The sequence below is a fragment of the Epinephelus fuscoguttatus genome, linkage group LG19 (genome assembly GCF_011397635.1).
Source record: "Epinephelus fuscoguttatus linkage group LG19, E.fuscoguttatus.final_Chr_v1".
Taxonomy (NCBI): domain Eukaryota; kingdom Metazoa; phylum Chordata; class Actinopteri; order Perciformes; family Serranidae; genus Epinephelus; species Epinephelus fuscoguttatus.
In genome coordinates this window covers 2,776,836-2,802,989 of record NC_064770.1, presented here as the reverse complement: position 1 = coordinate 2,802,989, position 26,154 = coordinate 2,776,836, and the positions used below count along the sequence as shown (strand labels likewise).

The following is a 26,154-nucleotide window of genomic DNA, read 5'->3' as shown; positions in this document are numbered from 1 at the left end:
GCAGTGGAATGATGTGAGATTATTTGTCTTTGTTGTTGTTGTCCTTCTTTCTTTCTGACATCTTGCAACTTTGACATTGTTAGGATCCATTGTTCCAAAGCACATGGATGTGCTTCGAGGCCCTTTTTATTGACCTGTTTAGTTCTGATTGGCATGTTAACAATTTCAAGGCTTAGTGTTTGCACCTAGGGAAAGTTGTGCTATTTGAGTTTAGATTGTGATTACTCGAGTTAATCATATTAGAGCATGTGTCTGCTGAATGAACACACTGTGCAATGAATTATTTATTTGGCCACGTTTGTGTGAGTTTTTGCAGACAGATTTTTAAAATTGAAACATATGGAAACGGGTGATTAGTGTTTGTTTACATTTTTGGGAAAATGGTCTTTTTTGGTAGATGGCATCTGGGATTTTTTTGGTTAAAGGGCCCAGTTATAGTATGTAAGCCATCAAAACTAACCTAAATGTAAGATCTGTTATCTGTTATCACTGATTGATTAAAATCACTTCTGATCTCAGTTCCAATGTCCCCAAGAACTGACTGAAGTGATGACCTCATCTGTGAGCTTGTCACATCCAGGCTGTCTGTAAAGCCCATTTTCAAATAGTCTCATTGTAACATGTTCCAACCCAACCTAAGTTCCCTCTGTACAGTTGGAACATACACAGCAACATCTGCAGACTTCACCCTGGTCCTACTTGAACCTTTGACTGGATTATAACATAGGGTCATCTAAATGCCCCACAGAAACATGGGCCTGAATTATCATGACTTTTAACTTGAATCAGTAAAGAGACGTTCATTAAAATTAATCTGGAAAACTAGCAAAGACACTTTAAAAAGAGAAACGGGAAGACTGTCTTGATGTTAGTTAGCCAGTTAGCATGTTAACAACACAATCCTGTGTTGAAAGAACAGGGCATATTTACCGTGTGCAGTGACCAGTAACAGATAGAGGGGCTCATGTAAGAGATAAGAGCTCAATTGATAAAGATATAATGGATTGAGAGAATAAAGATATATGGATAAAGATATAAGAGCTCAATGGATAAAGAAATATAATCATACCTTATGTAACAAGTCTGTTTTGGTCTCACTCCCTCTTGACTTTAGCTCTTTGTTTACTTCCCTCACTTAAGTTCATATTCTCATACGCTAAGCTGAACTGCCAGAGTGATTTTATTCACTGATGGACTCTGCTGTGCCAACGCCAATTCAACATGCGAACTGACCAAAAAAACAAGCAGACAGGTGCCGCCGAGGCGCAACGGTGCAGGACACACTGGTTGACTAGGGCGACAGACAATCGCCAACGGCCAACTGTCGACTTGGTGTGTCAGGGCCTTAAAACCTGTATTTCTTTATTGCCACTTTGATGATCAAAGAAAACAGGCTTCTTCGGGTACTGTGGATGATCTCAAATACATTTTGAGACAATTATGGATCAAGAACAAGCAGTCCATGTTGTACGTGTGGTCAAAAACGTTGCATTTATTAGTAACAAATACAGGTCAGACAGGTCCTCTCCACTCTTCAGTGAACATCTCTGCAGCAACAGAACAAAATGGCTCCATGGTCTTAACAGCTTCCCCTCCCCTGAAAAACCCTGTCTACCATAGAGCATTTTATCTCGCTGGGGTTTCATTCTGCAAATACAACTCAGCTGAAATACTAGTCCACACAACTTGTGTGTTAAGTCAAAAAGACCTGACATCTTTTCAGCCATTAGTTCTTTGACTTTGATTTCATAGAACACAGGAATCAACACCTGAAAAGTAATTAAAAAAGGGAAGATTCACTTCATATGAAGACACTGTCTGATCACTGTACATTGTGTCTGCTCATGTGTTGGTTAGGGCGTAGAAAGGGAAATGCAAACTCTGTGGTGATTCATGGCTCAGGTTTGTATGAAGAGGGGGGGGTTGTCCTAGGGTGGACCTGCTCAGGGGCTGCAGACTCCGGCTGTGGAGAGGGACTGGCTGGCACTGCTGGCTCTTTCTGCACCAGCTCAGGCTCATCCTGGCCTGCCTGGGGCGGGTGGACCAGGACCCGATCGATGAGACCAAAATCCTGTGCCTCCATGGGGCTCATGTAGCGATCCCTTTCCATCACACTCTCTAAAAGGCGGGAGGGGCAGAGAGAAATGAGTAGCAGCTGGCTAATGTACATCACATTTACATAGAATCTACTGAGCAGCATCTCTATTAGAGCCATTGTTGTTGAAGTTTTTCTGGCCACTTGGGAGCAGAGCTCTATTCAACAGGATCATTTTAATAAGGTGGACTGAGAGACTGACAGAGGGAAAGGTGAAAATGCTGTAGGACTACAGTAAAAACACCAGATGAGGGTGATTTTTATCAAATGAAATGGACCTTAAATATCTGGACTTGTACAAAGTTAAAAGAAAAGCGGTGTATAAATGTGTTCAAATGCCCAACAGAGTCAAACTAGACATGAGAGCCAACATAGGCTGGGTGTAGACATTTGCCTCTTTTCCACCAATATTTCCAGGAACTTTTGTTTCCAGGAATTTATGTACCTGGGTAAAAGAATTCCTGGTAATCTGTGTGGTTTGTGTTTCCACCACACCTCAAAGTTCCAGAAAATGTATTCAAATCAGGCTGATGACGTAGATGATTCGGCGAGTGCCCTATATCTAGCTCCACCAGCTTATTGGCTGGTAACATGGTCACATTAGTGCTGGTAGAGAGAGGAGGGGCTGTGTGTCTCAGCCAGCAGCTAAGTTTAAAAGTATTTTAAGATACGTGTCAAACTAAGTTAGTCTACATACAGACAGCAAATTGTTACTAATAAGCTCAAATGGCAGCTATCAGCTGAACTGGCGTGCTGTCTAAATCCGTGTGTAAGACATAACATTAGTGTCGTTGGATGAGACACTGTGGACGGTGCAAACTGAATATCGCTGTCTACATGTTTACATATTCATGCTTGCTGAACACATGTATTGATAAAGTACTGGCTTCTTACTCACTAAGGGTTAATTTCACTAACAGTAACGAGTGTAGCTGCCGTTAGCCCCTCTGCTGTTCACCGGTTAACGTGTTGTGTTGGCGTGTGTGTGGGTATGTGTGTGTATGTGAAGGAGATCAACGCCGGCACAAAAGAACTGATACCGTTAGCACTTATCAATACTGCAGTCTTATAATTAAGCCCCGGGGCTAATTTAGTACCGGGTTTTGGTACCCATCCTTAAGCAAAACACAAACGAAGTGAAGCTTGTAGAAATGAAAAAAAAAAAAAAAAAAAGTTTGCAGCCGCACTGACACATAAGTGCGGAACGCTGCAAGTGTGTGTTCCACCAATCAGCGTTCTTCAGCACACAGCCCCACCCCTCAAGAATTCCGGATAATCTGAAGTCCTACCCCCTACTAGGTACTTTTTTCAGGGAAACTTCTGGGTTGAGGGAAAGTTTTTTCCCCGGGAAACTTTGGTGGAAACGGGCAAAGGTTTTTCAAAATCCTGGGTAAATGATAAAAGTTCCTGCAGTGGAAAAGGGTCATAAAACCAACATGGAGGGTTTTGTACACACCAGTTTTAAAAGAAAGGACTTATAATTTGAAGTGGAGGATTTTACACAGTGCCATTGCTGTAAATGTTTTTTCCCTGCAATAAACCCTAAAGTTTTACATGATTGTCCATTCTGTGTAGTACAAGTAGAGATATGTTTTCGCTGTTTTCATTAATGCGAAAGACTGTATGTTGTTTGATGTTCTGGAGAATGTTGTTGCACAGTTTTGTGAGAGGTGGTCTGAAGCTGCTTTTATTCAGGGTTTGGCTACAAAAAAGCTGATGCCTTTAAGTAGTAACTAACAAACCTGACAGTAGGAGAAGCCAAACTGTCTATCTACTGCAGTGGCAAGAACAGAATAGAGCAGAGGCCAGGTCAGGAAGCGCTTCTTGTTTTCATCTCTTTGGCTGGAGCCTAGGAAAACTTTACCTTTTACAAATAAGTGAAAAACATGAATGGTTCTGTCAACAGTGGTGCTATAAGGATGCAATATGTTCTGTGGTAGGAAATGATTTTCTATTTAATAGTTTTTTCAGGTAGGTGTTATTGAACACTGTGGTGGCGTGTTTTCACCTTACACCTTACAGCTCAATTTAGCAAAACAATGTTTGAACTGTAAAGGTGTTACTGAATGAAGTATTTTAAAAATCAACTCTCCGTCTCTCTCAATACAATTCAATTCTAAACTAGGCACAAAAAGTAAGGAAACTTGTGTTTGGTAGATTATTTCTTTGTTGTAACAACGCTTCTTGGCAATAAATCTTATACCATTGGAAATGCCTGTTTATTTCTCTTTCAAATGGTGCCACATTTTTAAGGAACATGCATTTGTGGGATGAGCAGCAGAGCTGAGTATGTGGGTTGCGGCCATGAAAAATTTGCCAAATCTCTGCCAATGCCAAACAGCTTTTTTTTTGCTGTTGACTCTTGTTTGGTGTTATTTGGTGGATTGGATGATTGAAGTCTAAAGAAACAAGACATATTGGCAATTTAACAATTTATTCATTAAACAAAGAGGAGCCTCAGTAGCATGTGGAAGAACCATGCAAAGCCACAACAGCTTGGCACCTCCTCCTCATGCTGGTCACCAGCCTGGTCACACACTGCTGTGGGATGGAATCCCATGGTTGTGTTGGTCACTCTGGCGCGAACAGCACGCCCAAGCTGATCCCACAAGTGTTCAATGGCATTAAGGTCAGAACTGCTGGCAGGCCATTCCATCCTCTCCACTCCCAAATTCTGGAGGTGGTCTCTGATAAACCGTGCTCTTTGGGGGCGAGCGTTGTCATCTTGGAGGATAGAATTCGGTCCCAGACTGTGGAGATATGGGATTCTCTCTGCATTGAGATTGCCTCCAATGATGACAAGCCTCTTTTTTCCAGTGAGGGAGATGCCGCCCCACACCATCACACTGCCTCTACCAAAAGATGCTGCTCTACCGGTGCAGCAATCTGCAAAGCGTTTTCCGTGTCTTCTCCACACTCTGACCCTACGATCCAACTGCCATGGGCAGAATCTTGACTTATCGCTGTAAACGTTCCTCCAGTTGTTCAGGTTCCAGTGCATGTGTTGCCGAAACTAGTGCAAACGGGCCTGACAGTGAAGGGCAGTCATGGCAGGCCTTCTGGCAGCCCTGTGAGACCAGTGATTGGCTGCCTGCAGTCTGTTCTGGATTGTCTGGGCAGAGAGCAGTCGGCCATATCTTCCTGCAAACTTTGACTGCAAATCTGTAGAAGACTGCGTACAGTTCCTAAGTGCTGACAGGATGAGGAAAAGGCCTTCTTGGGCTGCCGTCTTCTTGGGATGCCTATTTCGCGGACTGTCTCTGACATCCCCCGTTATATGGAACTTGGCCTTCAGGTTGCAGATGCTACTAGGGCTCACATTGCGGAACAGCAGCTTGAAGTTTCCCTATTGCACGGGCTCTATCCAGATCAGTCAAACGTGGCATGCTGATTCTTGGAGCAGACACCAACTGACCACTGTAGCAGGGTCGATGCTCACAGGTGCTGACAATCAGGTGCCAATCAGGCACATGGGGGTACCAAAGGCTCAAAACAAGAGTCAATAGCAACAGCAAAAAAAGCTGTTTGGCATTGGCAGAGAAGATTTGGCGAATTTTTCATGGACATCCCCAAATGCATGTTCCATACAAACGTGGCACCATTTAAAAGGGAAATAAACAGGCATTCCCAAGGGTATAAGATTCATTGCCAAGAAGCATTGTTACAACAAAGAAATAATCTACCAAACACAAACTTCAATAGACTTTACTAGCATGACATTTGACATGTGTTGCCAAAGCACAATTAAAAACAGAAAATGATATCAATGAAAAAAAAAAATCATACACAAACATATACAGTTGCATGAAAAAGTTTGGGTACCTCCAGTCATAATTTGATTAATTGTGAACAGCAAACCTAGTAAAAGATTACCTGATTTCCAAAAGGCAAAAATGTTAATGATGACACATTTCTTAAATATTCTAAAAAAAATTATTTTTAGGGGATCTAAAGTGACAAGCAAAAGTTTGGGCTACCTGCATAGTCAGTACTTAGTAGCGCCCCCTTTGACAAGTATCACAGCTTCAAAACACTTTTTGTAGCCAGCTAAGAGTCTTTCAATTCTTGTTTGGGGCAAGCTGTGTTGTGCACCCGAGATCATATACAGATGCAGCCACTTCAAATTTCCCATGCCATCTGACAGCCTTCCGGATGCCAGCCAACTTCCAGCCAAATTACACTTTTATTGCACTACTTTTATCTTAAAGAACTTTTGTACAATAATATACATTTGTTGCTAGGTTATATTGTTACAGGTTACAATAAGCCACCCAGCAGTATTTAACTTATTAAAATGACCACCTTTATCTGCTGCAGCATCAGTGTTATAAAAACATTAGTTATTAAGGAAAAACTAAAATGTTACAATTGGCCCAGGTCTCCCCTATCTGGAAATATTGAGTTAGTCTCTCAGAATAATGAGAACAATCTGAAAATAACTTGTGCCTGAAAATAATTACTTAAATCATTTCGAAAAAGTTGCTCATTAAGAGACTTAAATTTCAAAATTACATTTATATTAATTAAAGGTAGGGTCTGGAGGATTTTCCAGTTGCTGTTTGTAAACACACATTCAAATTTGGCCCCTCCTATCAGGCTCAACTCTCCCGGGTGTATGGAGCCCGGAAGTACGGAAGAAGGCTTCACAGAAGTGGTTCAGGCAAGGCTCGCGCTGGTGCACGCTCGGACACGCTCGGGCATGGCACCTGCGCTCTCTCATTGGCTGGGGAAATCTCCGCCAAGAAGCGGTCCGAGCTCACAAAAACATCAAAATAAAGGGCAGGAGCTCTGCAAACAGAGTCACCACCACACATGAGTAGAAGCCCATAGGTGATGATTAAGCAGGATTTCCTTTGTATATGTCTATATTTTGTTTTGTTTGAAAATCCTCCAGAGGTCATTTTTATGTGGTAGTTCAAACATCGACAGTGACGATGTGATGAATGTTTGCATCAAAAGTTCGTATAGCCCACTTAGTGTAATGATCTGAGTGACTGGGAAACCTTTTCAGATGGAAACACTCACCCATTCAGAGGGAATGAAAAGGTTCATGCTAATGCTAATTATGTGTTTGAGCTCTCTCACCTTCCAAGATAAACAGGACCACATTATGTCGCGTTAGTGAAAGTACCACGCTCCTTTTCAGTTAAAACTCTGCAGGCTACGTGCAGCTTGACCATCGTTGCGGCTGCATGTGAGGATGAAATGCCAATTTCAGCCTGTTATCTCTATAAATGTGATTGTAAGTAGATTAGCTCATTCTGTCAGGGAGGAAATATCTATCAGAATGGACTATTACCTCTATAAATGTAATTAAAAATATGGTAGCTCATTCTGTCAGGTAGGAAATATCCATCAGAATGGACTATTACCTCTATAAATGTAATTATAAGTAGAGTAGCTCATTCTGTCAGGTAGGAAATATCTATCAGAATGGACTATTACCTCTATAAATGTAGTTAAAAATATGGTAGCTCATTCTGTCGGGTAGGACTTCAAGCAAATGTAAGTTTCTTTTCCATTTGCAGGAACAGATTTCAGACATGATGTGCCCATCAGAGACAAATGTCGCACTTAGGTAATAGTCCATTCTGAACCAACCAATAGTAAATATGCAGGGCGGTCCTTTGGTGGCTCGCAGAACTCTTGTGCTCGTAAACATAGTCCGACAAGAAACACGTGTAGCGGTACAACATGGCTCAAGTCGCTGTAAGTCCTTCATTTCCACAATCTTGTGGACTGAGCACACGTTTGATAAAACAGAGTTAAATCTCTCGGCATCCATTTTCAAGCTCTCTGTGTGTTTGTTTCCTTGCGGACAAGAAAAGGGGGAGCGCACATTTCCGGGAGAGCGTGTCCTTTTAAAAAATGTAAGAGGCGTTACACTTTAGAAAGGAGTGTCCCCAGACTATCAGAAGCCAGAGATCTCTGATTGTCTGGTGGCAAGACTATTTCCTACCTGACAGAATGAGCTGCTCTACTTATAACCACATTTATAGAGGTAGTAGTCCGTTCTGATAGATATTTCCTATCTGACAGAATGAGCTACTCTACTTATAATCACATTTAAAGAGGCAATAGTTCATTCTGATGGATATTTCCTACCTGCGAAGATCCCGGATAGTTTAAAGTTTTGGGCATGTCCTCTGGAATTTTTTTTCCCGCTCTGCACATGCGCACATCGTGTTGGTAGGTCATTCTGAGCGGTAGGTCTATTTGTCAGGACACTGGCAACAAAGCAACGCCTCTTGCATTTTTTAAAAAGGACATGTCTTCCCGGAAATGTGCGCTCCCCCTTTTCTCGTCCGCAAGGAAACAAACACACAGAAAGCTTGAAAATGGATGCCGAGAGATTTAACTCCGTTTTATAAAACGTGTGCTCAGTACACAAGATTGTGGAAATGAAGTACTTACAGTGACTTTGTTTAAAACTTTTAACGCAGTTGGACTATGTTTACGAGCACAAGAGTTCAGCGAGCCACCAAAAGACCGCCCTGCAGTTTTACTATTGGTTCTGCAATGTAGGGAGTTTTTTTTAAACTCTGAAATTGTATCCACCCATCTAAACACAAAATCAGGGAGAAAGACATCAGTCTTTAGCTAAGCAAAGCGTCTAAAGACTGACTTGTGAGTCTACCTCATCTTCAGATGACTCCTCCTCGCCTGGTGAAAAGGACGGATCATCGGTCTGTCCCTCATCCAGTTCTTCTTCTCTCATTTCCACCGTTGTGTCTCCCCCCATCCATCTCTCCCTCAATCACCTCTCCCCCATCTCATTCTCTGTCACTTCTGTCCTGAAGCATCGCCAGAGCTTGTTCGACATTCATCCACTTTCTCCGGTTCATAATTAGGCTACACGATCCAAATCCCTCTCCTTTCCTCTTTTCTGTCTGTCTGTCTTTCTTTCTGTCTGTCTGTCAAAACTAGCTTGCATTTCGCAGAGAGATGAGAGTTTTATTGTGACAAAGTTATAAGCATTTCAAAATGACAGGGGGGTAAAAATGATCCATTGGCAGTTCTAGTGTTAATAAATAGCAATCGACATTTTACCACAAATTCCTCTTGCATCAGATCTCACCATTCAAAAATCATGGCAACTATTCGACAATTTTTCGAATAATCGCATCATTACGGCCGGACTCCACCAGCTGCAAAGTGTCACATCAGTGTAGTGTCGCGGCGTATTCATTTGGGCTCCACTGACTGCGTACGGAAGCGACACGTAGAGAAGCCAGCGGGGTTGTTTACCATTTGCTGAGCCGAGAGGCTGCATGTGGGCTGCATGAAATGTTAAAGCATTTTCCACCTAAATTATTACATATATTTGAGTTATCTACAAGTTTACTGTACTGTTTGTCATCTACTCGCTTTCAAATGTCCGCCACGGACATTGGACCCTCACAGCGGATCATTGCTTACCGCATCTATTTGTGGATTAAGTAGAGCATATTGGCTCTAATATCAGTTGGTGCAGGTTTTGAAAAAAACCCTCACCAACCCTCATCACTAGTGTAGAGTGTGTACTAGGGCTGGGCGATATGGCCTAAAAAAAAATCTCCGAGTTTTTCACAAAAAATCTGATTCATGATTTAAATCGATTTTTTTTCCCCTCCTAGTTAAAAAAAAAATATATTTGCGGCCTGGTAGCACATACCTGGGGTCCAAAGCTTTCAGTAGGTGAATAAACCCCAACTTTTCCACGGTAGCCTATATATGGGCACCATATCTCTTGCAATATACACTGCGACTGCATCTGTGATCGCTTTCCACCGGACCCTTTTCTTATCATACGGCAGTGTTTCCCCTACCATCATACTGGATCACAACAGAAGTTGAAGGTTACCTTTCCTTTAGAATAGGTCTATACCTTGTCCTTTTATTAAACAAACTAAATAGCCTTATGTTACAGGCTGATGTGTGTGGCTTGTGTGTGTGGAGTTGTGTATGTGTGTAGTTGATGTAGGAGGTATGAGACGTTAGTGCGCCGGGTGTGGTGTGTGACGTCAGACGGATGCGCCCCAGGAAGAAAGTGAGGCATGTGCTCTGTTGTTTAGCTCTGTTGTTTACATCGAGCAGCCACAGTGAAGAAGCCTACGCAGTTCTGCATGCTGTTTTTGAGTTATTTCCCTCTATGTAAAAGTTAGACACTGATGAGAGAAGCTGTGCATCATCCCTGCAGTGCTGAAAATAAAGTGCCGTTCTTTAACACAGACGAAGTCCCGTTGTTTGTGTGTTGTTGCCACAACAAGCTAACACAAGCTAAAGGAGCTAATGGTCTTCGGAGGTCCCTTTACTACGGTTCGGGGGTCTGCCGGCTTGGCGTTGGTAACACTTATTTATCTTATTTACACAACGGCATGTCATTTCTGGCCCTACACGGTGTGCGTCTAAAATCCTCCTCTGCTCTCTGTGTCGCACGGTGGAGTTTGGCCCTGATGCGCGCGTGCGCGCACACACACACACACACACACACACACACACACACACACACACAGGTGAGCACACAAAAGCGCTGAAGAACTTGTTCCCTTTCTTGAGAAGGAGTTCTTCCCCGCTCGCTGCCATGTTTGTGTATCAAGCGCGCGGGGGGGAGGGGTGAGCCCACTCTGAACTACGGGAGCCTGGCGCGGAGTGGTGGTGGCAGATTCTAAATAGAAACTCGATTTTCATTTAAACAAATCGGCCTAAACTGCAAATTCGATTTAATCGATAAAATCGATTTATCGCCCAGCTCTAGTGTGTACTGTGAGTAACCTCCTATTGTGACACAGTGAACTAGTAATCCCACTTAAGCACCTGTCTATGACTAACATGAGTGGAACCTACCGATGGTTTCAAGCAGCTGTCCTGTGTGTTTGGCATAAATGTTATTGATCTGTCTCTTCAGTTTCAAGATCTCCTCAGCCTGGATGGCGATGTCTGTGGCTTGACCCTGGACACAAAGCGCTCTCGTTATGATTTTCCTCTTTCAGTGAAATGATCACTTTTACAGGTTGGATTTCAGATCACAGAATCAAAGGACGTGAAGAGAACAGCTTACCCTGGCACCTCCTGAAGGCTGGTGGACCATGATGCGGGCATTGGGAAGTGAATGCCTCATGCCCGATGTTCCTGCTGCCAGAAGCAAGCTGCCCATACTGGCTGCCTGGCCAACACACCAGGTGGAAATAGGATTGAGGATATACTGCATGGTGTCATAAATGGCCAGGCCTGCTGTCACCACACCACCTGAGGAAAGGAGGCAAAAGAAATGGCATGAATTTAAAGGCTTGAATTTCCATTTTAAAGGGCCACTGTGTAAAATGGGATGAAAACCGTTGAAAACAGTGACATCAGTGGTCAAATTCTAGATTGCAGGGCTCACTCGCTCACCCCTCCCATCAGGTAAATGATGGTGGCCTCGTAGTGACAAAAAGCCTTGCGCAGACAAGAGTTTTTCAGGAGTAGGTCTATCTAGCGACGAGGTGAATGTTTATTTAGAAATCTAAACCATGTTACGATATTGTAATGAATCCCTCTTGAGCAGGAGACCAGAGTAGCGTTCGGGAAAAACGCCAGTTTATTTGAGCACTCCAAAAACTCCGGTAACACTCCAGGGGCTAAAAGACTCCGTCCCAAACGCTGACTCTTCTAGCGTAACGCACAGACTTCATACACACATACTTGTTACAATACCTAGCGGGGACCCCCTCCCCTCTCTGCTCCACCAATCTCCAGCCCGCACACTGACTGACAGCGTAGCCTGTAAAGAGAGTTCAGCTGTTTATTTAGCCTAGCAATATCTCCGGACTATAGTAGCTGCAATGGACGACTTTGAACGCGATTTTGAAGAGTTTCTTGTAGCAGACACAGACCCAGAGCCATACCTGTTTGAGCCAGAGCATACAGATGAGGAACTTAGATGCTGAGCGGGCGAGAAGAGAGGTTGAATCCTCCGCTCACATTTTGCTGTTGCGTGGTAAGTGTGGTCCATTTGCAAACTTTATAACTAAAAAAACTTTTCACTACTCTCCATCTACGAACTACTAACACACTCTGCTGTTTCCTCCTCCTTCTTCCTTCCTTCCGCTGTCTTCGTTGGTTTATTTATACACGCGAAACGCGTTTTCTGGCTGGCTGGATTGTCCGCTCGGTCTGCCGTACATACATGGCGGCGCAAGATGGCGACCTCTCTAAAGCAAGGCCCTTGCTATATATATATATATATATATATACACATATACATATATATATATATATACACATATACATATATATATATGTGTATATATATATATATATATATATAAGCATATTTATAAGGCTACGAAAACCAAACGAATTTTATTTTATAGCGATTGTACACTTATATAAACATATTAATGGTAATGGTAGAATATTCAGATTCAGATTCAGATTTGATAATAAACCAGGCCAAATATTACACACTGGCCCTTTAAAGGCTCATGTTTGGATTTATTCAAAACTCAATATCAAGATCAATAAGGAAATTGAAAGACAAACTGGTCTATTAACTATTACTATATCGTACAAATTAGTATAATTAGGCCATAATGAAGTGTTAAATAGAAGAAGAAAGTAAAAAAGTAAATTATGATGTTATAATTGCATTCAAAAATGAAAAATGAAATTAAAATTCCAAAAATGGAAAACAGAAAAGCTTCAATGTAAAAGTTGTAGCATGTAATGTACAGGAAAAACAAAAACATATAAGACAATTTAAAAGGAAAAATGAGCTTTATCATTTTTCAGGCATTGTTTTTTGACTGAAAAGAATAGATGGCAGTACAAAATATGAGATTTTTCATTTCAATGCAAAAAAGTGAAACAAAAAGTGTGTAAGGGGGACAGATAACCACCTAAATCTATATTTGAAATAACTCTTCTCTTAATCTATTTTCACCTGTACAAATTTTGACATGCACATGAATCTAAGAGCTTCAGATGCCATCAGAGACCATCAGGGAATATCAGAGACCATCAAAGGCCATCAGAGACCACCAGAGACCATCAGAGATCATCAGAGGACATCAGAGATCATCAGACACCATAGGAAAACAACAGAAACCATCAGAGACTATCAGAGGTTATCAGAGACTATAAGAGACCATGAGAGACTACAGGAGACGATCAGATGCCATTAGATCCTAACACAGGCCACAAGAGACCACGAGAAACCAGCTGAGACCATCAGAAGCCATTAGAAGCCACCAGATATGATCAGAGACTATCAGTGACGATCAGAGATCACCAGAAAATGTCATAGGCCATCACAGACCACCAGAGGCCATTAGAAACCATCAGATGACATCAGAGGACATTAAAGAGCATTAGAGACCATTTGAGATGATCAGAGGCCATCAGAGACCATCACAGATCATCAAAGAGTATCAGAGATCATCAAAGACGACCAGAGGCCATCAGAGACCATCAGAGGAAATCAGAGATCAGAGGAAATCAGAGACCATCAGAGACAATCAGAGGCCATCAAAGGACACCAGAGACCATCAGAGGCCATCAGAAGCCACCAGTTATGATCAGGGACTATCAAAGGACTATTAAAGAGTATCAGAGACGACGACACACCACCAGAGACTATCAAAGGACTATTAAAGAGTATCAGAGATGACGACACATAGGCTTTCAGACACAGAGTATCAGAGACCATCAGAGGTCATCAGAAGCCACCAGTTACAATCAGGGACTATCAAAGACGATCACAGATCACCGGAGAATATCAAAGGCCATCAGAGACCACCAGAGACCATCAGAGGCTATCAGAGACCATCACAGATTATCAAAGGGTATCCAAGACCATCAAAGATGATCAGAGGCCATCAGAGGAAATCAGAGACCATCAGAAGCCATCAGATACCATCTGAGACTATCAGAGACCAACATAGATCTCCAGAGAGTATCACAAGCCATCAGAGGCCATCAGATGCCGTCAGAGATGATCACTCACCACCAGAGACCATCAGAGGCTATCAGAGACCACCAGAGGCCATCAGAGACCATCAGGAGACATCAGATGACATCAGAAGCCACCAGAGACCATCAGAGGTTAGCAGAGACCATCAGAGACAATCACATACCACCAGAGACAATCATAGGACTTCAGAGACATTGGAGAGTATCAGAGACCATAAGACGTCATCATGGACCATCAGGGACTATCAGAGACCATCACAGATCACCACAGAGTATCAGAAGCCATCAGAGACCATCAGAGGCAATCAAAGGACAGCAGACACCATCAGCGATGATTTCACACCAACAGAAACCATGGTGTTGCCTGTGTGTATGGCTGGCCGTCTGCTGCTCCCACTTTGGCTGGCATTTTTGTTGTTTTTAATCCTTGGCACTGTACAGATCAAGTTTCTGCCGGTGTATGATTGCCAATCCCTCTTAGATCTGAGACATAATGTCAGAGATCTAGGTGTATTTGATCACAGTAGACAGAAAACTCTGCCCCCACTCCTGTTGGAAATCCCGACTCACCTTTACTGGGCCTCGGCTCTACCTCCCTGGCAGAAGCGTCTCCGTCGCTGCGGTAAACGCGGCGGTTGGCTGGTGAAGCTGAAGGTCTGCCTGGCACGATCTTTGTCCATTTCCCGGTCAGAACATGGATTATCCCTTCCCTTCGCTGTGCCCTGGCGTTTCCTGGACCCGATCGATGCCTGCCTGGTACCTGTCACCGGTCTGGTTGAGGGATTCCGGCCCCGCCGCCCCTGCTCTCCCCGGCTCTCTCAGAATCAGGGTGAATCTCCGGAACCTGAAGACACTGCTCCGGGCTCCCTGAATGCCAGATCACTGGCAAACAAAACTTTTATCCTGAGAGATTTCTTCAGCTCCCGTGGCCTGGATTTTCTCTGTGTGACAGAGACTTGGATCGGTGCTGGTGAGTGCAGCGCTCTTGTCGAACTTTTACGGGCTGGTTGTTCTTATTTTAACTCCCAGCGGACGTCAGGCCATGGAGGAGGAACGGCGACTGTTTATAAAATTGACTTTAAATGTAAGCAGTGCGCTGTGTCATTTTCCTTCTCCAGCTTCGAAGCGACTTTATTTGAGGTGGGTCGCTCTGACCCGGTGATGTGCGCTGTCATCTACCGGCCCCCCAAGTACAATAAGGACTTTGTGAAAGACTTTTTGGATTTTCTGGCTGAAATCATGCCAAACTACGATCGTGTGCTTTTTCTTGGGGATTTTAATATTCATGTGTGCTGTCCTGATAAGCCGTTGGTGAAGGCTTACTGACTCTTTTAATTTGGTGCAGTGTGTGTCTGGCCCCACACCCGAACATGGTCATACATTAGATCTCGTTCTTTCTCATGGTTTGTCTGTGTTTAACTTGGTGATCTGTGAAAATGTTGTTTCTGATCATATGCCCGTATTGTTTGAAGCTGGCTTCTCTTGTACTGCAGTTAAATCTTGCGCTCCTGCTCAGTGCTGTCAGACTTTTAACCCTTCCACTGCTGGTCAGTTCTCTGCTGCATTCAACCAGCTCTGTGTCCCCTCTGACTGAATGCCCGCTCACATGGAGGAGCTCAGCTCCTGATTCCACTCCTCCTGCCGAACCATTCTGGACTCTGTGGCTCCATTAAAAACAACGCAGCCTAAAGTGAAACCCGAACCCTGGTTCAGTGACAGAACTCGTCACTGAACCAGGAACTCGTGCAGCTTGACAGGAGTGCCGCAAAGCTGAATGCAGGTGGAAGAAGGACAAGCTGCATGTTTCAATCTAAATCTTAAAGGACTGTTGACATTGTTATCAGAACACTGTTAAAGAAGCCAAAAGAGAATACTTGTCAAACTTCATTGTGTCAAATAGCCATAACCCTCATGTGTTACTCAAAACCACTGACTCTGTTTTAAATGCCCCACAGTCTGTCTGCTTGGAAGCATCCCCTGAGCTGTGCAATAACTTCCTGCACTCTTTCATTGACAAGGTTGTTAACACAAGGGCTCTCATTTCAGCTCCTGCCTCTGACCCCTCTGTCTCTGTCCCTTGCCCGGCTGTGCTTGATAAATTTGAGCTTGTGACTTTGTCATTTTCAGAGGATGTGGTTGGCCATATCAAGCCATCAGGTTCCCCTTATGTGCCGCTGAAGAAGAGAGATGCTTTCTCCCTACAACCCTTTCTGTCATGTCTTGATGACATTAAAGCCTGGATGGCCTTAAACTTTGTCAAATTTCAATGAAAAGAAAACAGAGGTGATGGTGTTTGGTCCAAATGGCTCTATATGGCACTATATGTGAAGCCAACAGTTTCTAACTTGGGTTTTAAGATGGACAGTGATTTTAAATTAGAGCGTCAAATTAGTGCAGTAGTTAAGTCCAGCTTCTTTCACCTTAGGTAGCTGGCAAAAGCGAAGCCTTTTCTTGCACAACAGCACTTTGAAATAGTAATCCATGCCTTCAACACATCCCGGCTGGATTACTGTAACGCACTTTATTTTGGAGTCAGCCAGTCTTCCCTCGCACGTCTTCAGTTGGTTCAGAACGCTGCTGCCCGGCTCTTAACTGGAGCACGTAAGAGGGCACACATTACGCTCATTCTGGCCTCCCTCCACTGGCTGCCTGTGCACTTTAGAGTTCGTTTTAAGATTCTTTTATTAGTTTTTAAATCTTTAAATGGTCTCGCCCCGCCTTACCTCTCTGAGCTGCTTCATCCCTACGCTACTGCTCGGTGCCTCAGGTCAGCTGATCAGCTGCTCCTGGATGTACCGAGGTCTAAGCTCAGAAGCTCAGAGGGGACAGAGCCTTTTCTGTAGCGGCTCCCAGATTGTGGAACGATTTACCTCTCCACATTAGACTGCCCCCCTCACTGTCCGTTTTTAAAACCAGTCTTAAAACCCATTTTTACTCCTTGGTTTTTAACCCAGCGTGAGACTCTGCTCGTTTTACTGTTTTATTGTTTTTATTGTTCGTCTTATGTTTTTATTTTTGTACAGCACTTTGTTTCAGCTGTGGATGTTTTTAAAGTGCTCTATAAATAAAGTTGAGTTGAGAAACCATCAGAGGCTATCAGGGACATTAGAGAGTATCAGAGACCAATAGAGGTCATCAGAGACCAACAGAACCATCACAGTTCATCAAAGAGTATCAGAGACCATCAGAGTCCATCACAAGCTACCAGTTACAATCAGAGACTATCAAAGACAATCACAGATCACCAGAAGATATCAAGAGGACATCAGAGACCACCAGAGGTAATCAGAGGCTATCAGAGACATTAGAGAGCATGCAAGACCACCAGACACCACCAGAGGCCATTTGAGATGACCAGAGGCCATCAGAGACCATCACAGATCATCAAAGGGTATCAGAGACCAACAGAGTTCTTAAGACAACACTAGAGACTATCAAAGACCACCAGAGACCATCAGACGCAACCTCAGGCCATAAGATGCCATCGGAGAATATCAGAGACCATTAGAGATCATCATAGTATCACAGACTGTCACACACTATCAGAGACCACCAGGGACCATCAGAGGCAATTAGAGACCACCAGACCATTAAAGACTATCAGAGGCCACCAGCGATCATCAGAGGCAACCACAAGCCATAAGATGCCATGGGAGCCTATCAGAGACCATCTGAGATCACCAGAGTATCAGAGGCTATCAGAGACCACCAGGGACCATCAGAGGCCATCAGAGACCGTCAGAGACTATCAGAGGCCACTGGAGACCATCACTCATCATCCTAAAGTATCAGAGACCATCAGAGCCCACCACAGATTGCAAATTTGCGGGCATTTTTTTTCATGTTGTAAGGCTGGTGTAGGCTAATGTGTGTGAGAAGGGGGAAAGTCTGAAAGTGAGTGAATAGTTAACTGCGAGGATCACGTCATCTACTCTCATCAGTAAGCTCGCTAGAGATAAAATGCGCCTCGCCTGCAAAGTGTACGAGAGCAGGCAGCTGCAGCAGGAGATGGTGACAACGAGCTGCAATCAAGTCGGAGGCTGAATCCAAACGTCCACCCTCTGGACTTGCAGACTGAGCCCTCGCGGACGTCAGCTGTACGTAGTGTGATGTGTTTACTGTCATCATTTAAAGTCTGTGACGGCAGAGACTGCAGGCGACAGCCTTTGAGACTGCTTGACTCGTTGCCGTGGAAAGGTTCAACTATTGCTGCTGTCATATTTATATATGTCATATAAGTTGATGAACAGTGCCTACTTATCTGTTGCTGATTAGGGCTGCCACTAACGATTATATTCATTGTTGACTAATCTGTCGATTATTTCTTCGATTAGTCGACAAATCATTTCATTGAAAAATGTGTTCAAATGTTGAAAAATGTCGGTCTGTCTCGCCCAAACCCCAAAATTACGTCATCTAATGTCTTGTTTCATACTCAGGCAAAAGGGTTTTAGTTCACTGTCACGGGAGAGCGTGTAAAGCTGCCAATATCTGAAACTAAGAAGCTGCAGTAAGAGTATTTTGGGGTACTTTTATAGTACTTTTCTATGAAAAATGACTCAAACCGAGTAGTCGACTACTAAAATAGTCAACGATTATTTTAATAATCGATTAGTCATCGATTTGTCGTGGCAGCCCTATTGCTGATAACGAGTTATAAATCCCATGTATAGCCTTTTTTTGTGACTAAACAAGGATGCATTAATACATCTTTATATAACAGGTGACACGTGTTCAAAAATAGAAATCTTTATAAATAAGTACAGGAATATATATCAATAAATTGGGTATTTACTTAAATGAGAAACCTTCTTTTGTTGTTTTTCGGCCAATTTTTTTTCGCCTAATAAACTGCTCAGTCTGAAAGGCCGCAATAATAAAATGCATATTCAGTCCCTCTACGGCCTAGATTTATACATATTTCTGTGTCATGATGTGGTCGAATATTATTTCTGGCTGACACAATTCAAGTAAAATTTTAACAGGCCTAACTATCAATAACTATTTTACACATTCATAAGGTTTTTTCTGCAATTGAAAAACCCACATCATCACGTCTGTATTGCAATGAATTGTGGGTTAATAAATCAGTGTCTGATTCTGCTGAAGTCTACTGCCCAAGCGGACTCTCTGGAAGTCTGCAGAAAGTCCACTTGAGGCCGCTTGTGGACTGGCTGAATTGTGGATTTGGAGCCCTCAGCACTCCCATAGTTTCTGGGAATGTGCCTGCAAAGTCGACGAGTCTGCAAGTGCGGTGAAGTCTGGACATTTGGGCTAAATCCAAATGAATCCAAACTCCCATATCAGTTTGTTCTCAGTCTCCAATTATTTTGATTAGGATAGATTCATGTATTAAAATGCTTTGCAGGCGATATGTAATTTATGTTCATGGTTCAACCTCCGTTTTACATGAATTGTCCTGTAAATCAGCATCATATCAGTTTGCTGCTGCAGAGCAGACCTGTTCCCTCAACCACAGAGGCTAAATTGTGTCTTGACTGTAAGGTTAATATTTTCAGAGGAAAAAAATACAATACAACAGCTTTCATTAAAGATCAGTCAGATATAGTCAGGGCTTCACATCTGTACAGATATTCTTTTAAGAATCCTCACATCCTACCGACAAGTCTCTGTGTTGCTAATTACTTCATGATGTTTGGACTTAAAACAGTCCAACTTTAATATACAGTAGATTACATATAGTTTATGATACAGTTAAAATGGCCAAAAATGTGAATAACTGTGTTGCAGGACGATTTAAGGTTAGCCCCTACATTTTCTGCTTGTGCTCCTAAAATTTTTCAGTTAGGGGCTACAGTGCTCCTACCAAAAAAAGTTAGTCTGGAGTCCTGCATTTCCATAAAAATAGGGCTACCTTCTTGAAGGTGTGTCCCTAACTGATGACGGCTTGTCTCGAGTGATGATGTTTCAAAGTAGAGTGCTGATCCATGGCTAAAATCCCTTCTTGTTTTTGCTGCATGTGTTTTTCCACAGCAGGGCAGGTAAAAGAAGTTTACCTGTTGGAGGTGAGCTGTTTGTAGAGGTGCAGTTAGAGCCTGTTGTCTGCAACTCTAAATCTAACATCTCACTGTGGCTGTTTGTGCTTTTACTCTTCCTCCCTGCTGTATTATTAGATTTGCCTTAATTAAAGAAAAGCTGTTAAAGTTCTGCTAATTCAGTTATAACACATTTCTTTTCTTCTCCACAGACATTAGCTAGCACTAGCCAGTAAGTTCTGTTGGCTTGTTTCAGACAGTGGAGGAAGATGACAAAAGTGGTGCATTCAGGGATACTCATTCCAAGTGCCGGAGAGCACTCTGGCACGAACTGGACGTTAGTAAATTTGTAAAACTGACACAATGTACTGTTCAGTTATCCAAAGCACCACAGTCTCGGAGTGGCAGAGTACTCTCAGCACTCCATCTAGAGAGATGGAGCAGCAGACTGCCGAGCGAACCACAAGTGTTACTTGAATAAGTAAACACTGACCAACGTGACCAGACTGGCTGACCCATATGCTCTCACTCAGTGGATGGATGATTTGACAGGATTGCTGAAGGTGGGAAGGCTGGCTTTGTGGATGATTACTATGCTAGTCTTACAAAGGAGGACAACACAACGATTTCCTCCAGTATGTTTTGCTTTCTAATGTTAGCTAATGTGCTAAAAAGTTAGCGTTTGGAGACATCCAATATTCCTCTTAATACCTCCCCAACTTCTGATTAGTTGGACATGATAACCCTTAATACACATAACGTTAGTCATCCCTGTAATAGTGAATACTTTTTCCTTAACCTGATATTAAGAGTGTGCACATGTGAGCATTTCAGATGACTGCCTCCGTCCAGTCCTTTTGTCTTATTGGATTCAACCCAGACTGTCTTGTCTGTTTTTGTTGATAGGCAGTGGCGGCTGGTATGTGCTTAAATTTAAGTTTTGAGCTATGACGCCTTCTATTATGGCACCCAATAACACAATAAGATGACATTTTTAGACTCCCATGCCCTGTGGTGGCAAGTCGTGTTTTGCCTCCAGCTAACAATCTGAAGTCATTGTGACATCAGTCAAGTTCTCCATTATTTTGTTATGTAAAAGCTTTTATTGCGAAGCACCAAAATATGGAAATGTTGAGTTTACAAGCAGCAACTTCACAAAACTTTTAATACGGCCGATAGCAAACATGAAGTGAAAACAGGATGCAGGAGAGAAACTAAATACCAAACCACAGAGATTCAGTAAGAAGCTCCAAAAGTTCTGAGAGCCGAAAACACAGAAGCCCCTTTTACACTGCCAGATTTTCGGCGAATGTTGGGCTGTTTTGCCGGCAAGCTGCAAGCGTTTAGACACACAGAGCTGGATTGGCGAGTTGATCCGAGGTGCCCAATTTTCCGCCTTGTAGGGTAGACACATTGGCGGAACCTTTATGGTTTTAAAAAGAAAAAGGCGCCCTTCTGCCACGTGAGGGGCTGTTGATGACTTGTGAGAGGAGCTGTTGATGACGCTGCACGTGCGAGCCACTGGCGGTGGATAAACAGGAAAGAGCTGATAGCAGGAATGAGCAGCTAGTAGCAAGAGGGAAACGCAAACCTGACAGACACTGTAAAGATGAGCAACTGGGGAGACAAGGAATAGCGCGCCCTCCTTGTTCTCGCAAATGAAGAGGCCATTAACGGTGGTGAAGGACGAGCCAACTTACGAGAGAATCACCGAAGGACTGACCAGCTGCAGCTTCCCTCGGAGCAAGGCTGTTTACATCACATGCTGAGCTACATGTTTTGTTACTCACTCACGCCCCCCATTGCCCCGAAAAAGGTGCATTCTGTAGGTAGGCAGCATTTTGCTGCACTCCCCGATTTTGTTTTTATACTGCCAATGCTGAAAAAAGACTGATTGGGCTTTCCTGCAAATTTGCACAATTCTTGTTTAAAAAGGGCTAGAGACTTTTAAAAAAGCCTTTCTCTCTGGTCTCCAGCAGACAGAGGTGAGTGGAGTGGAGTCTCGCAACACACATGCTTGTTTGAGGGAGAGAGGCAGGATCATCAGTGGTTGGCTGTGGTCGACGGCCCTGCTTTTGGACCTACTCCATAGAGGGTCCATCCTCAGTGCGGCTTGTTGTGGCACGGCACATCTAAACTGACAATGGAAACACAAATCGCTGCGGCATGGCTTTACTCGGCGCAGCCAAGTGTGACAATGGCAAAAGGGTATGAGGGTACCAGAGACCATCAGAGAGCTTCGTCTTACCTGGACTGTTGATGTACATGTGGATGGGTTTGTTGTTGCTTTCTGACTGTAGGAAGAGCAGCTGGGCGATAACCAGACTGGCTACAGTGTCATCAATCTGATTGAAAATAGAAAATACTTTGAAAACATGTCTAAAAAAAGGTTCACTCTTGATTACATCCAAGGAGACACTTACAGGACCCATTACACAGATGATTCTCTCTCTCAGGAGGCGAGAATAGATGTCATATGCTCTTTCTCCTCTCCCCTGGAAAAAAACGAAATGGCAGAATTTTTGAACTCATTTAACACCAACACAACTATTCTATCTAGTGTTGTGAAGAGCCAAAAAAATGCATTAGGCCCGTTTCCACTGCAGGAACTTTGGGGTAATTTTACGGGGCCGCGGCCGTTGGTGCGCGTTTCCACCACAGGAACCACCCCCGAAGGACAGAGTTCCAGAACTTTTACAGGGGCTAAACAAGTCCCTGCCTCGGAGTAGGTACTCAGAACGGCCCCGAGAAACTCCTGGCTGGGGCTTGGGGGTTACTTGGTGCTGATTGGATATACTCAAGGCGGGATATGACGTTTTGTAAATAACAACATGGTTATCGTAGATTAGCGGTGTCTGTAATAACTCCAGTCACGGTCCGTGAAAAAAATATTTTGTCCAGCGGATATCTTAGCTACAACATGATTGAGCTAGCAAAGCAGTTTTGTGTTGCTATATGTGTGGTATTTATTCAGTTTTGGTAAATCACGATGTCTAGAAAGCATCAGCTAACAGCAGCAGCAAAGCTAACATCAGGACGTCATCTGTTAAAAGCCTCCCGTTGTCGGATACGACATGAAACTACTCCAGTTAGCTCAATCATGTTGTAACTAAGACATCTGCTGGAAAAAATATTTTTTTCACAGGCCGTGACTGGAGTTATTACAGACACCGCTAACGGCTAACAGCGTCCCTACTCCCCTACGTCGCCATGGTCAAAATGGTTGCGCAATGATTACATCACATCCAGAGCCCGGTAACTTTATAGGAACCTTCCTCCTACTCCGCTTTCTCAGTGGAGACACGGCGGTTGAGAAGGCCGAGCGAGAGGACGTTCCTGTAGTAGTTCCTGCCCCCCAAATAGTACCAGGAACTTCTTCAGTGGAAACAGGCCTATTGTGCAAGAATGCCTGAAAGTTTTGACCCTGCCACTGCATTCAATTATTCATGAAATGATTTCAACCTGCTTTAAATATTAGGGTCCAAAGATGACACACATGTCAACAAAGACTTCAAGTCTTTGAAAAGTGGCTTCTGAAGACTTTGTACTGCAAACAGTAACTACATTTAGATTGCCCTCATTTCAAATGTTTGACTGTTGACAGATCAGTGTCAGCACCTGTGAGCATTTGCCCTGCTACAGTGGTCAGTTGGTGTCATGTTTGACTAATCTGCATAGGGCCCGTACGATAGGGCAACTTCAAGGTGGTGTTCCGCAAAACCAAGTTGCAGCATTATTTGGAGTGAGCCTTAGTACCATCTGCAAACTGAAGGCCAGTTTAGCTTAGTTTATGTTACTTTTATTTAATCAAAAATCTTTATCAAGCTATTTTACAACCACTCAGGATTCAGGATTGATTGTGTTGTGGGATTATAGTGCCCATAAAGAATCCAGCAGTTTTTATTCTGCATACTGAAAGTCTTGGGATCCAAGCATTTGTTCTCTTTCCAGTGTGAGGACACGATACCACGGTGGGTAGTGCTCTTTCCTCCATTTTTTTCACTACTACACACTCCTTCTGTTTGTTCCAAGCAAAAAAAAAACAAAAAAAAAAAACAAAACAAAAAGTAGATCTTATCCCTTCCTGAACACCAGAGCCCAAATCCAACTCAGACCAGCATAATGCAAAAATCCCATCAGTGCTCTTCAGGGCTTTATTGAACCATGTCTATAGAGTGAGGCTGCTCTTTTTTTTTATCTGCACAGAGAAGTCATGTCATTGGTCATTAGTCATTAGAAATTAAAGTCACTCACCGTCTGCTCCACAACTATGGGTATAAGAGGACTCCTCCAAAAAGCACTATGATGGATGGACCTGCTGCATTTCAGGGTCAAGCCTCCAATGTGTAATGCCCTCTGAGGACACAGACATGCAGAAAACACACAATGGTTTCTACAGTTCTGTCAACAATTATGGCAGATATTCCATGTAAGACACAGGAATAAATAGTAACAATAGTAAAAATGTATAAATAAATAGAAACAATATACACGAAAAAGAATACAAATAATTTAAATCACCCATTTTTGAGAACTTGGACAACTCATGTCCAAACAAAAAAAAAGAAAGAAAGAAAAGGTTTTTCAATTTTTTTGGGTGAAACATTTATTTATTTTAATTGATTGCCTGTTGAATCCTGACAGAGAAAAACTGGGCTTTAATGTTATTTTGTTTAACAATTGGTCAATTTGGTTACAAAGACATCATCTCTGATTTTTTCCAGAAGTTCATAACTTCTTGATTATACAGCTAATTAAATAATCTTGTATTTACTTCAACAAAAATCATTCAACTTTTCCTTAATATATTATAATACTATGATGTTTTTTGAGCCTTATGGAGTTGACAAAGTTTTCAGCTGCACAAAATGGTATTTGAGGAAAAAATTAATTACTGAGAGACTGGCCTAATGTAAGGTTTAATAGTCAAGACTTTGATATTCTATAATATATTTTCCCAACATAACTACATGTGTTAAGATGTAACATAGAAAAAGACGGCGTACTCTTGTTTTCACTATTTTCAGGGGTTTTATAGACAACTTGAGTCCATCTTAAACTTAACTAAGCATAAAAATGCCTTGCAGCAATATTTTGTACTTTTACTTGATCACAGCAAGTCTCTTCTTGAGGTTGGGTTGGTGAAAATCATTTCAGTGATGCGTTACATCATTGTGTTACACTTGGATAAATCAGGCCGTTATCTATTCTCTCCATCCACTCTGCATGACACAGACTAATTTCTGTGTGTAACAATTAGTAATTAGTAAAAAATTTGCTTATCTTTGCTGAGCTTATCAATGTTTAAACTCAAATAGTAGCCTTTCAGTCTGTTTCCTCTGAAAGTTACACTGTGACACACTTTGACTATGATGACTGGTGACATCGGCACCAGGCTCAGCTGTTTTCAGCGACTGTAAAAAGACACGGGTTGTTTCTCTAAGTCAAGGAAGGATCCTCAATTTACCGCCGAATTTGAAGGATGCTAAGGATCCGGACCCGTCCTCCCAAGGAAGGCTCATTGACTTTGAGAAACAACCACGGGCTTGTGTTTTGGGAAAGTGTTAGAAGATCATATGGTCAACCTTACACAAGCTGCTACCATCACTTAGCTAACATGATCAACACGACAAGCTGTAATGACAACTGTAACGTTAACGGGAATTTGACCACCGGTTTCTTTGACCCAAGTGTCTGGTACACACCACGCTAACGGGAGGGTTCCCTGAAACTGCTGCATGTACTCACTCGTAATAGCATGTTGAAGACTTCAAGTTTTTTCTGCCCCTCTGCTCTGCTCTGCTCAGTTTGACCCACACTTACGCCGGAACCGATTTCTTCTTCTTCGGGGCACTCGGTCTCCGACCGACTTCATTAGCGCCCTCTAAAGGACGGTGACTTACAGGTATACTGTAGGTTAAATTCCCGTCGTGTTTCCACTGAACTTCCTCCCAGTCCAGGGGTAGGCATCCTGTGGCTCCGGAGCCACATGTGGCTCTTTAGCCCCTGTCCAGTGGCTCCTTGAGCCTTTGAGGAAAGAATTCTATGGAAATTCATTCTATGAATCCAAATGTTGCTGAACCTCGATGGCAGTGGCTGGTTAGCTATGGATGCCAAATCCAAAAAAGTAAA

The 26,154-nt window shown here is 42.9% G+C and overlaps 1 protein-coding gene across 1 annotated transcript; it reads right to left on the bottom strand.

Moving 5' to 3' along the window:
- Positions 1-1,465: 1,465 nt before the first annotated feature.
- Positions 1,466-25,883, bottom strand: LOC125878866 (caseinolytic mitochondrial matrix peptidase proteolytic subunit). Its single transcript, XM_049560331.1, has 7 exons — positions 25,771-25,883; positions 24,277-24,378; positions 22,446-22,517; positions 22,271-22,367; positions 11,136-11,323; positions 10,922-11,027; positions 1,466-2,118 (listed from the first exon to the last, which is right to left on the bottom strand). The coding sequence occupies exons 1-7, from the start codon at positions 25,780-25,782 to the stop codon at positions 1,892-1,894; spliced, it is 804 nt and encodes a 267-aa protein (XP_049416288.1). The 5' UTR covers positions 25,783-25,883; the 3' UTR covers positions 1,466-1,891.
- Positions 25,884-26,154: the final 271 nt, after the last annotated feature.